This window comes from Saccostrea cucullata, unplaced genomic scaffold (genome assembly GCF_032062105.1).
Source record: "Saccostrea cucullata isolate Sc308-1 unplaced genomic scaffold, CSIRO_AGI_Scuc_v1 ctg3343, whole genome shotgun sequence".
Taxonomy (NCBI): Eukaryota; Metazoa; Mollusca; class Bivalvia; order Ostreida; family Ostreidae; genus Saccostrea; species Saccostrea cuccullata.
The window spans coordinates 70,001-83,801 of record NW_026919252.1 but is presented as its reverse complement, the minus strand read 5'-3'; the positions used below and the strand labels follow the sequence as shown (position 1 = coordinate 83,801).

The window sequence follows — 13,801 nt, the reverse complement described above, 5'->3', positions numbered from 1 at the left end:
AAAAACTCAAGAGAGATGATGATGTTGGATATGTTTCAATAAGGATAAATGTAAAGTAAAAAATTCAGAAGCTGAATATGTTGGATATTTTTTCAGTGCATATGGTACATAAGAAGGAATTACAGCGATGCATGAGGATTAAAAATAATTTGGGAAAGTTTCTTCAAAATGTGTATGCTAAGAATCAGCCACTCATAAAGTTGCTCAAAACCGATGTAGCATGACACAGAATGATTAACAGGAAAAGTCTGAAATAGTTTGAAGAAATACTTAACGTCAATTCATAATTATAATATTAAAACAGTTCAGCCCTCAATTCATAATTTCCAAAGACTTTTGCAAATTTGGATAAAATTCAACGTTCGAGGAAAGGAAGTCAAATTTAGTGTGTTTTTGTGTAAATCAAACCCCAAGAAAAATCTCTTCAGGAGAAATACTCGTTTGAAATATAAAAGAAATAGCCTCACCCAAACAAAAATTAGTGGCAAGAATGCGCGGTATTTTGCATCCTCAAATATTGTAGCTATGGAACATGACTTTTAAAAGCACTTCTTAGATTAAAAAGCAATGCTTTAAATTTAAGAGCCTTCAAAAACATTTCCAAAACAGTTTTATTTTTTGAAATTGGTTGAAAAATAAAAAAGTTGTATAATTTTTTTGTTTTCATCTTTTCACAACTTGAAACAAAAAGTGTTGCTATTTTTAAAAAAATTAAATGGACAAAATCTACTAAGCTGCAAGTCTTCATTTAATGCAAAGTACTTTACAATAATTATATAAACAAAGATATATATATTTAAATTGTTTTCTAGCGTATATAATATATTATGAACAAGAACATCAAACACTTTAAGCTTGCCAGAAATTTTATGTTCCAAGTGTGGTAACATTTTCACCCTCTTTTTCATTCTATGCAAGATAGAAACTTAAAGGTACTTGGACACAGATTTGAAGTTAATATTTTTTCTATAATATTACGACTTATATATTTTAATAGCATTTCACACAAAAATTAATTAAAAATCTAATTTCATTTAAAAGTTATTAACATTTTTAATTTTTTTGGCGGGTTTGATTGACACATCCTTGCACTTTTACAAATTTTAACTTTATTCTTAATCCTTAGGAAAAGTGGAAGTCTTGTTGTGTATTGATGAAAAATGTTAATACTATAATCCAGAAAATTCAGTGCAGACATGTTCGAAAGCAAAACAAATACACACTATATTGTCAGTCCGTGCAGTCTGTTTGGCGATTTAACGCACCCGGTGAACCAAAACACCAAACAATAACAGAGCTTTCGCCCTGTTTACAAAAACTGTGTGCATAACACGAGTGTGACCGATTTGCTAGACTCTGTACACCACGGAATGGCGATACTTGTGAAGGAATTTTGCTTTCTGACACTTCTACTCTGAATAAAATTATTTTTCTGGATTAGATTTTTAATGTTTCTCCTAAGGATTAAGAATAAAGTTAAAATTTGTGAAAGTGAAAGGATGTGTCAATCAAACCCTCCAAAAAATTAAAAGTTTTAATAACTTTTATATGAAATAAGATTTTTAATTAATTTTTTTGTGAAGTGCTATTAAAATATATAATTCGTGATGTTATACAGAAAAAAATAATTTCAAATCTGTGTCCAAGTATCTTTAATATCATGGTCAGATATATTATATTTGCATGATTATATTCATGTTCAATAAGTTAAATGACTGAAAGCTAGATTTAATTATGTCTCATTGACCTACTTATACAATATAGATCTATATTGTTTCTCTCAGTCAGATGTGATTTACAAAGTTCTGTTTAATTGTACTGTAATTTCTAAATTTAGTTTGAAGTATTGTTGAGTTATTTTTAGTTTTATAAAGTAAAACAAATTGATCTGTAGTTTCATTTGAATAAACTAATGGCTTAAAAAGGGGGGGGGGTAATAATATTATAAATATAATTATCAAGTATAAGTTATCATTTCTTGAGTGTATTTCTGTATTTAGAAAACCATTTTCTGACTTCAATTTTTAATATAATTAATATGAAAAGCGAAAAGCTTGCACAGTTACTTGCTGAAAACCCCCGGTATGACCCTCATCAACGTATGTCACCTTACAAAGTAAAAAATACGCTAAATTGTTGAAAGCAAGATATTCGCATAGTATTGTGACCATTTTGCACCCCGAAATTTACTAGGATCCTGACAGCAAAGGGCAAATAACCTTATCGAGCTAAAAATAGTTCTCATGTGATCAAACATGATTTGGCGTTGAATACAAGGTTTTAAAAAATATTTTAGATCAAATTTTCATAGAAATTACATTAGTGTTATATAAAAAGCAGGTCTTGTTGAAATATATTCTGAAATTCAATTTTTTCTCAAAAAAATATTTCATCTTTATTTCTTTTTCATGAAAAGGATGCAGTTAATTTATTTTCATCGATATACTCTTGCAGTAATACTTCAAGAAGGTTTCTGAAAAAAATTTCAAGACTGTACATGTCGTCATCTCACTGTATCAGTCCGTAACACACTACCACCCTTTTGTTTAGTTTTTACACAATTTTTTGACAACAAATCTTTAGCAAATTTTAAAGTTACTGCTCTTTGGTTTTCCATTGCTAAATATTGGGTAACGGAACCATATAAAAAATAAAGGTATGAATTGTATGTAATCTAAGAGTTTACCATATACTTCCACTTCACATAATTCATTGTACGCCTCTGTAGAATAGTAACTTGGATAAGTTACATTCGGATTATTACGCTCGTTATAGTAGATGACATAACGTCCATGTACAGAGCAGTTAATCCTCTGGTCTTCTACAGGTGTACCGCTTACGGTCTGTATCTCATGAAAACACAGATGACCGTCTCCTCTGGATGTTGTATTTGAAACATAGAGGAAAAACCCAGCAAATCTTGGTACGTAAACACTCGGGCCTACAAACAGACGGCACAAAGTATAAAAGAAATCTATAATTTCAGAAATTGACTCGGACTTTGTATAATGACGCTTGCTCAACTGATTTAATGAGATTAAGGCTAGTATTTCAATATAAACTTACTTATGGACTTACATATTATATCATTCGGGTAATTAATATCATAGTAGGTACATGAATGTTTTATGACACCTTAACATTATGTAGCTAATTAAAATAGTTGTGCTAAAAGAAATGTAAAAATGTTGTATTCAGCAAAGGAACAAATTTTTGGAACTGCCTGTATGCAAAATGAAAAACATACACATATGAAACTTTACAGAAATAATTTTCCTCCTGATTGTTGTTCATATAACGTACTATAACTTAATGCAGATAGAATCCCTTGAACTTTTTATCTTGTGACGATACAGGATGTGTATATACTTTGTTATCTGACCAAAATTAATAAAATACAATTGGGAAATAAATCACGAGTACAGCTGGATCCTTTACAGGACATCGATTGTTATTTATGCTATATGAAATAAAATTGAAAAGACTTCAAGGTCTGGAAAGTGTGGCATTCTTTCTTTTTATGTACATGTTAATTCAAGTTAAATTTCTTTAAAAACTATAGTTTTCTTTATATCTGAGAAGATTTGAGTATATGTTAAGTCAATTTAAATTTCTTTAACAACTATAGTTCTCTCAAATTCAGAGAAATTTCTACATACTAGGTAGATTATCCGTTCTGTAGAAGATGTTAATATAATTGATGCTGACCACACTCCCTAGATCCACTCTCCATTCTGCTGTCTGTTGTTTGTCTGCTGATATTGTACACTGGTTGCCAGTGAAATAACGATCTGTATACTTCCCATCCACAGCCTTGTCTGCTCCCCATGGAGAGGATTGTGAATAATCCGTCCTCTGCCAGGCAGGTTTATGTAATGCTAAATTGTCTGTGAAAAGAAATTAACCTACATGCATGTATATCCATTTGTTTTATTAAGTAGTATGCATTTTAAAATTCATATTATTATACATATGTATATTTCCCCCTGCAAACAAAAGACAACTACCTTTTGAATTTATTGCTTTCTATATAAGAATTTTGAGTACTAGTAAAACATTTGTTAAAGTAATTGTGATAAATGTACTTATGCGGATGTCATAAGTTCTTTAATTTTTTAAATTATATATTTAATCAACGTTTTAGCTCTACTGGTCAGAGACCAGAAGAGCTTATGCGATAGTAATGCGTCCGTCGTCCGTCCGTCTGTCTGTCTGTCTGTCTGTCTGTCTGTAAACAATTTTTCAAAATGCTACTCCTATTTGAGTTTTGGTCTGATTTCAATATAACTTGGCACACAATTAAACTACACTAAGACATAATTCTGTGCATCGGTTTTTGATTTCGATGAACGGTGTTGCCATGGTTACTAAAAATAGAAATTTCTGTGAACTTCTTTCAAAATGCTACTCCTCTTACAATTTTGGTCCGATTTCAATATAACTTGGCACACTAGTAGATTACACTAAGATACATAATTCTATGCATCGGTTTTTGATTTCGATGTATGGTGTTGCCATGGTTACTAAAGATAGAAATTTCTGTGAACTTCTTTCAAAATGCTACTCCTCTTACAGTTTTGGTCCGATTTCAATATAACTTGGCACACAAGTAGACTACACTAAGATACATAATTCTATGCATCGGTTTTTGATTTTGATGAACGGTGTTGCCATGGTTACTAAAAATAGAAATTTCTGTGAACTTCTTTCAAAATGCTACTCTTCTTACAGTTTTGGTCCGATTTCAATATATCTTGGCACACAAGTAAACTACACTAAGATACATAATTCTGTGCAACGGTTTTTGATTTCGATGAACAGTGTTGCCATGGTTATTAAAAATAGAAATTTCTGTGAAATTGTATTTTAAATACTACTCATCCACCAGTTTTGTTCCAATTTCAATATAATGTGGCACACAAGTAGACTACACTAAGATACACAATTCTGTGCATCGGTTTTTGATTTTGATGAACAGTGTTGCCATGGTTGCTAAAAATAGAAATTTCTGTGAAATTCTTTCAAATGCTACTCCTCCTTTAGTTTTGGTCCGATTTTAATATAACTTGGCACACAAGTAGACTACACTAAGATACATAATTCTGTGCATCAGTTTTTATTTTATTGAGTGTCAAGGATCATTTTTCTATTGATTCCTGTTTTGAAGTCTCAAGTCACAACTGCTTCTTTTCGCTTCCTTTGTTTTAAGTATAAACCAGTAGAGCTACAGTCTCGACAGAGACTTCTGGTTAATAAAGAATTGCACATTATAATACCAGGATGATCTTCCTGTCTTTAATATGCAATAGTTATGTCACATTCTAAAATTGAGCTATAAAAAATGGATTTTCTCTCTATTGCAGTACGTGTTACTTGGGTGTTAATAAATGAGCTAGCATAATTTTTATCTTATCAGTTAATATACAATTATGATCTCATTTTGTGTTGATATGGTTTGTTATTCACCAGAAAAATATCAATATTCACCGAGGCGAAGTTATGCAACTCATGTCTTAAATATTTTTCTGGTGAATATCAAAACATTTTCAACACCAAAAAGGTCTATTACTGTTTTTTTTATAATCCTAATCTGAACAAATTAAGACATTGAAGGCTGCATGACGACACCATTATCATTTGCGATCATCCGTCGCTGAGGTCGCCTGCGTGGCGCAGTGGTTAGAACGTCTTTTCTAGAGTCGCGAAGTAAGGTGTCAATCCTTACGTTGCGGGTTCGAATCCCACTGTGGAACGTGGAGACCGGTCTTTCGGATGGGACCTATAAACCGAGGTCCCGTGTCGGAGTAGGTGCTGGCACGAAAAATATCCCCCTGCTTAATGGCCCTTAATGCCTAGCAAAGGACATATAAACTTTGAAGCTCTCAATCGGCAAGTGGTGGCTTCTCCGTCTAAGTGAAAAATTCTTGATAGGGACGTTAAACAAGATACAATTAATCAATCCGTCGCTAAAAATAAATAATTTTTTTTCAGATAACAGTTTGAAATCTACGAGGTTACTTTTCCGAATTTTGAATGTGGAAAACGTCCAAATATTTAAAACTAATACAACGATAGGCTTGTCTAACATTATTCAGCTTAGATATCATAGCTGGCTGCGGCCGTTACAACCATTGTTTACAACGTTCTTTGTAGTTTAAAATGTCATGTCACAATGCTGTTGCATGCGCATTGATCCTATATAGCCTAAAATTCACTGAATATGTAGTGTTACGAAATATGTGCATTTGTATGGATTACATAGGGACTATAAATTAAGTATTTTTAAAGCAAAAATGGATTAATATAAAATGTCCTTTTTCTTACAATATGCACAAGAACACGTTGCATACAAGATGACTTGGAAAGCACAGAGGAACATTCTCTTCATTCTGCAAAACTTATAAAAAGGCAATAAATATTATTTGCATAGAATTAATTCTAAATAAACATAACAAATAAAAAGAAATTGAAATTCAATTTCTTCCTTAGAGGTTATTATCAGGTGCACCACTGAACTATGTCCGACTAGTTATAAAACAACAATAATCTATTCTTAGAGGTTCTATCTTTAAACAGTAGTTTAAGTTATGCAGAGAAGCTATACTTTGACTAATCCAAAAAAGTCACGCTGTCTTAGTATTTCAGCATTCGCTGAGGTGGAGAGGGTAAAGTTCGATTCTTGTTTGCTATATTACATTAAACCTTAGATTTTTTTGTCAAATACACTGCTGTTTCAGATAAAGTCGAGATTCATTTGGTTTAGGCCTTAGACTTTTTTTGTCAAGCAATATTCAGTTCGAAATAAAGTAGGCAGTATTTTGGGTTAGAAATTAAAAACTCATTTTGAAAAAAAAAACAGATTTGAAATTTGAAAAACTGTATATTTTTTTTTATTTCAATCTGAAAATTACAAGATTAAATTTCATTATTTATTCAATCAAAAGCAGTTTAATCCTACCTTAGAATGCATACATCTCGTCGGCAAAGGTTAAAAATAAATAGATTTCAGTTTTAATAAGTTTTAAACCAGGAAGTTATTTGACCTTAGGTATAGTTTTACATCTTAACGTCTTTATACAAATGCCTCTCCAGGCCTGAGCGCTTGACTGCTTTTTATTTAAAGCGAACCGATTAACTGCATTTAGGTAAACTAAATTAATACTGAAATTTTTAACTCCTGTAAGACATTGATTTCGTTAGTACCGGTAATAAACACAAGGGAAAACGTAAATGGATAATTATTTATATTTTTTTCACAATTAACTAATTGCTTCATCTTATTTTCTGGAAGACCTTTTGGAGAAAAATAGTTTGAGTAAATATTGTAGAAAATGAAGGAGTTTTACGTTATTTATTTGCGGAAATAGCTAGGATGCCAGAAAACACATGAATGGTTCATATATTTTACGCAGCACATGTACATGTAAATAACAGTGAATTGTTACTAGGTTTATCTGTCATATATTGAAATAACAAATTTAAAGTTCAAGTGCTTAGAGCAATATATAATTACAATATTTTGAGTATGTCTTTTATTTTAAACATCGTCAACCTAAAACTAGAGGTACTGTGAGCGATGAGCTCACTAAATGATACCCCCCGCCTCCCAAATGATTATAACTGGTGAAAAAGTCCATGTTTTCCTGTGCCCGGGAAACCCAAAATATGTGTCGGATCAAAAAGTAAAATAGGTGGTGCACAATGGCAATATGTAATAAAGATTCTATGAAAGTTTCATCAAATTTCATTCAGTGGTATGAGAGGAGTTGCGGATAAGAGATGGGTACCCCAAAGCGTAACAGACAGACGGACGGACGTACAGACAGACGGACTGACGGAATTAACGATTACTATATACCCTCCCGCTTTTCAAGCGGGGGGTATAACAAATGCGTGATTCGATAAATTGCAGAGAGAAAATATATGCATCAGGTAAAGGGAGAGTTTTGAATTTCTTGTTGAATTTTTTGAATGAGTTACTAAAATGAGAGTATAATATTAATTATACGAAATTTGGGTTTCAAACTTTGCATGATGAGCGGTATTCAATGTGATTAAATTTGCATATTTTCTCTTTACCTGGCTGAGGCATAAGTGCATTTAGTTCAAGTGAACTTGTGATAAAAAAATTCCGTATGAGGGTCATGGAAAAACAAACTTTAAAATTGCTACAGAAATTACATGTTCATGTATGTCAATAACTTTTTATATGCATTGTATAACATCAACACAAACTGGTTTTATATTAACTAAAACGAGATGTCTTTGTGAAATATGGATGCCCTGTATGGCAACAAAGCGGATATTTGACTTTTCGTAAATGCAAATTAAATATGCTAAAACCAAAAATAAGGTCTTCTCAATATATACAATTGTGAAATGTAAAAGGCCTAGCTCCACCTGTTCAAAAGTTATGGTCACGAATGTGTTTTGGTAGATCAAGCGCCAGGGTCAAGGTGAAAGGTTAAAGTTGTTGGTTTCCAAAACACGGTCGTGGCGAAAGGATTACATGTACATGTTTTGGTAGATCAAGCTCCAGGGTCAACGTCAAAGTTAAAAGCTGTTGGTTATTAAAACACGGTCGTGTCACAAGGATTACATATGTCAAGATTGAAAGTCCTTGCCTTAATCGTACAAAAGTCACGGACAAGGTTGAAGTTTTTAAAAAGTAAGTCAAATTCTAAGGTAAAAGTCAAATGGTTAAATCTCTTGGTATCCAAAGGAAAGTCTTGTCACAAGAATTGGAAATATAAAGTATGAAAGCCTTTGTCTTTACTGCATCAAAGTTATGGCCAAGGTTAAAGTATTTTAAAAGTATGCAAATCTCCAAGTTCAAAATTTCAAAGTTGTTGGTATCATATCAAAGTCTTGTCACATATGTGACAAATCAACATTAAGGAAATCAACACTGTAGGGAACAGAGGCACTTTCGTGCTAGGGCATACTGAAATTATTTTTACTTTTTACTCCATAAAAATGGATTTCTAGGTTTGAAACTTGTTATTTCAGGAACTCAATACCTTGAGGATCGAATGAAATTTACACCGATCATGCTAAAATTCTACGTTTGTCAATTTTCCCCTTGTGCATCTGGATGTCTCTGAATTTGATAATAAAGAAAGAAGTGTGAACGCTTCCCAATCGATTCACATGCAAAAACATCCCCGGCTGACACGACGTTAAAATGACATAGCGATGCTACCACAGTGCTAAAGAAATAAGAATGTTTAAATTTTCATATGATTTATGTAGGTATGTATTTGCATATTTTGTAAAGATGTAAGAATTCTGAAAACTTTAGAATGACCTCTAAGAAATAAAACTAGAGGTACTGTGAGCAATGAGCTCACTAAATGATACCCCCCCGCCTCCCATAATGTCGATGTGTTGCTATATATTGTTTTACGGTAATGTGTAAAGAGGAATAACTCGTCCAATCAAATGTTATCCAGAAGCTTCTATTATGTGACGTCATAGGTAAACAAAAAATGGCAATGTCCATGTTTTGCTCTGGGAAACGTAAAATACGTGTCGAATAAAAAAGTTAAATAGGAGGTGCACAATGGCAATATGTAATAAAGATTCTGTGAAAGTTTCATTCAATTTCACACAGTAGTTTAAGAGGAGTTGCGGATAAGAGAAAAAGCGTAACAGACGGACGGACGGACAGACAGACGGACGGACGGACAGACGGACGGACGGACGGACAGACGTACAGACGGACGGAAATCCCGATCACTATATACCCTCCCGCTTTTCAAGCGGGGGGTATAAAGATATGGTAGCGCCCAAAAAATGGCCCCTCATTTGACGTTAAAATCCGCACACAGTTAAAACTGTGATTGTTTGCAGTTAAGAACAAAAAATGATGCTTGCTTTAAAAGGGCAGCAGAAATGAAAACTCAGAGACCACAAGAGATGCAGAAGTAGAACATTTTCCTGGACCTCCTTAATTTTGGTGGAATTTTGTCAAATTTCAGATACTTTTCACCAAGGGATTCATATAGCACAAGCTTTCCTATCTGAGATTTTCATAAAAAAGGAGAATCTGACACTAGTGTATGAAATATATTAATTTGATAGATAGGCAAGTAGCTTTTGCTCAACAATTTCCAAAATAAATTGTGCTTTAAAAGCAAGGCAAAATTGCATTAAATTGGGAAAATCTAGAAATTGACATATTTTCTTGCCTTTCTGTGGCTTCAGTATACCCATAAACTTAAAAATGCTCAATTCATTGCAAGGGTTGACAACAGGTTTTTATTCATAAACTGTTGCATCATTCTTAAACACACCAAAACCAGAAGCCAAAGAGGATTCTTGGCAAAACTTGTCCTATCAAAAGGAATTTAATCGTTCTGTTGAACAGATTGAGTGTGGCCAGTTTGTTTTTGGAAAGTTAAACTATTTTAAATTATACTTCATTGAACATTTAATTTAGTAAAAGCATTCAAATATCATTAATTTAATACAAACTTTTGCTCACTAAAGGGTTTTTTAATATATATTTTTCAAATACAAACATAAACAATAATTTTACAAATAGTGATATTTATAATTCCCATCTATAAATAGTTATACTCAGACTCTCAAAACGCGGAAGGTTTTTTTGTCAATTCTTATAAACTTTTTTTTAATATAAGCATGTCTGAGTGAGTAATCGAGGTAGGTAAGAACATTAAAAAAATATTTTCAATAAAAGTTACCGGTGTTGTGGAGTAGGATTTCCCCTATAGCCAGCTTTTCCCCCGGAAATTGTACTCTAGAGCAGAATTTCCCCCGAGGGGAAATCTCACCCCAGGGTCAGATTTCCAAATTTCAATACTTGTCCCCTACCGGCAAGAGTAATCCAAAATTGAAAATGAGATTGTTATTCCATAAACTCACCGGAGTGGAACGATTAAAAATTAGCTCAGTATCTTCATTCGTTTAGAAAAAAAAAAACATTGTGGAAAACTTTTAAATATCGGTAAGCCAAAAGGAAGTTATTCCGTAAAAAATATTGAAGCGGAATAAAATGCGAACTTGAACATTAACTCATCAAGATACACCCCTATTCCAAAAAGCAGAACATTTTCAAATATAAAAAAAATATATCTCTTTCAAATAAATTGCGGAAAACCATTTGGGACAAACAGAGGGGAAGCTGGATGGACGGAAAGACGCAGAGTAAACCTATAGTCCCTCTTGTTTCATCGATTTATTTGATCTAAACATACATGATTTGACTGTTGCTGAGAAATATAATTAGAATTTTCATTTTTCATATTCATCTGGTTACCATTATAAAGAAGAAAAACTTGTTACAATGTATCGCCCCATTTCCCCTACAAAACAAGCGTACAACATTTTTATTTTATTTTGAGAAAATTGGATCTGGGGGAAATAGCACTCTGTGACTACTACACATAGTGGGATTTCCCCCCCGGAAAATTGACTCTGGTGTGGAATTTCCGTTGGGGAAATCCTGCTCTAGAGTCCACTTTTCCGTGGGAGTAGTAGTACACAAGAGCCAATATTCCGGGGAGGGGGGTCCTACTCTAGAGCCAGTTTTCCGGGTATCGCTTAATAACGCTTATCCAGTATGTCCAAATACTCATAATTTCACAGAGCAACATTTTTAAAACATCATTCGGAGAACTTGTTTTTCAAATTCGAAAAATCTTAAGGTAACTTTCAGTCACTAGATCTTGACCTTGAGCATGGAATATATGGAGATAACGAAAAGTATTCATGTTTAAAAGTTCAATTAGCAACTCAATAGTTATAATTGCAATAATTACAAAATTTACATTCAATGATCAATGTTTCTAGAGTATCAAAGAAACATTATTAAAATTGCCCTGACAAAGAATTACATGCCTTTTCTGCTGTGTTTTCAAGCATGAGGAATCTTAACCCGATTTAACAAGAAAAAAGATTATGTGTTTAGTTTGCAGTTGTAAGTTAAACCTCATAAAGTATTCCCTTTAATATCATCAGTTTATGAATAGAGCTACAACAGTAAAACAAATAAAACAAACGAAATATATGTACATTAAAATAAATACATGTATATTATACAATTATTGCTGTTTTTTTTTTCGGTCAATACAATGATTTAGCCATCTGAGGAGTACAATATTCGCCGAGCCCGAGAGGTGAATATTGTACTTCGAAGATGGCCAAATCATTGTATTGACAAAAAAAACACCAATAATTGTTTTATTATATGATTCACTGATAAAATGATACAGCTCATTACTTGTTAACTTCCATTTAATTAAGTCTTAGCCAAATACAAGAGAGAAACAGAATTAAAATGTGAATAAACCTTACCAGTCGTATCAATATAAAATGTTTTTTTTTATCAATTTTAGTTGTCATGAAAAAAATAATATAATGTCAGTCTTTTTATAGGATAGATTTTGAAAGGAAGGAGTATTATCAGGGAAAACTGACCGCCAAAAAGTACAAAAAAAACTGATGTTCAGTTAAAGTTTTGGATGGGGGTCCCTGCATCCCCTCTTACCACCCCGACCCTAGAATATAATATTCGCTTATGTTTTTTTCACATGAAAAAAAAATCACAGTCGTTTAAATAGCTTTCCAAAACAATTTATATCAATTTGGAATTTCCAAATCTATTTTTAGATCAATGTAGAGGAAATGAGACCTTGTATTGACCTGGAACGTCACGTGCAGGTCAATACAACGTAGTATTTTTCTAACATAGACGGATCTCAGCCAATCAGAGAGATATATATTCAATCATATAATAATCTAATTTAAAGCCAGTTAAACAATAAATGGCATTGCTACATTTGATTAATGTAATTACGTAATTAAATGTACAAAGATGTTATCGCAATATGATAAGGATATAAACTATTGTTTTAATATTTCAACTAAAGTTTTGGGTCTTTCTACTTAAATTTTCCCCCAAAATCATCTACATTTTTATTCGCGAATGCTGTCATTGGTTGCTATAAATATTTTCTTCTGATGTTTCCTCTTGTGCTCGGATGTAGTCCAGAACAACATTGTAGATCATCATATACTCATCCTTAAGAAACAGGGAAAAAACATTAATAGTTTGAGATTAGCCAACACATACATGTATTATTTCTGAATCATAAAGGAAATCAACAATACATGGCATCAAATGTATAGAGGAGATAACATATTGATAAAAAGTTACCAGAGTGGAGCAGAGCTCCGGTCGTCTGATCTGTAGCTGACGGACGGCAGTAAATATGTCCACCTCCCCGTCCATAGACAACTGTTGTAGTGTGTTAAACACGGAACAAAATACTCCACAAAGGGCTGCCCCGTCACTGATAATTAAACAAAATATCAATAACCATATACAACTGTTATAGTGTGTTAAACACATTACAGAAAACTCCACATCGGGCAGCTCCCTCACTGATAATGAAGAAATTATGAATATCCATAGACAACTGTTGTATTGTGTTAAGCACAGAACAGGAACATGGCAACTCCATATAGGCCTGCTCCATCATCAATAAGTAAAAAAAATATCAATATCCGTAGATAACTGTTGTTTTCACTGAATATTTATTTAGTTAGAATATTATTGTACCTGCACTTTTTATGCATAGATTCCAAAAAGAGACAATTATTTGAACGTGATGAAACGAAATTGTGTTAAGGTTGTTTTTGCTTTATCGTCCCATAATACATTTTCATTTGCGATTTCTTTCGATGTTTTACGATTTATTTTCTTTACCTGCTGACTACTGTAATGGGACCCTCAGTTTTAGTTTGAAGTGCAGATGAAACCAAATGTAACATCTGC

The 13,801-nt window shown here is 32.7% G+C and overlaps 1 protein-coding gene across 6 annotated transcripts in view; it reads right to left on the bottom strand.

The window, feature by feature from the left end:
* Nucleotides 1–13,801, bottom strand: part of LOC134283128 (cell death abnormality protein 1-like) — a 93,949-nt gene that overhangs the window by 17,283 nt on the left and 62,865 nt on the right. The window contains exons 1-3 of one of the 6 annotated variants that reach the window (XM_062765603.1): nucleotides 6,959–7,073; nucleotides 6,325–6,389; nucleotides 3,660–3,887 (exon numbers count right to left, since the gene is read on the bottom strand). The exons of 3 other annotated variants lie outside the window; for them this stretch is intronic. In XM_062765603.1, the coding sequence (XP_062621587.1) occupies nucleotides 3,660–3,887; nucleotides 6,325–6,388 (292 nt within the window). In that variant the 5' untranslated portion in view covers nucleotide 6,389; nucleotides 6,959–7,073. Of the gene's footprint in view, nucleotides 1–2,686; nucleotides 2,942–3,659; nucleotides 3,888–6,324; nucleotides 6,390–6,958; nucleotides 7,074–13,801 lie in introns of those variants that run through there. 2 more of the 6 variants (XM_062765610.1, XM_062765634.1) reach the window with 2 other exon arrangements.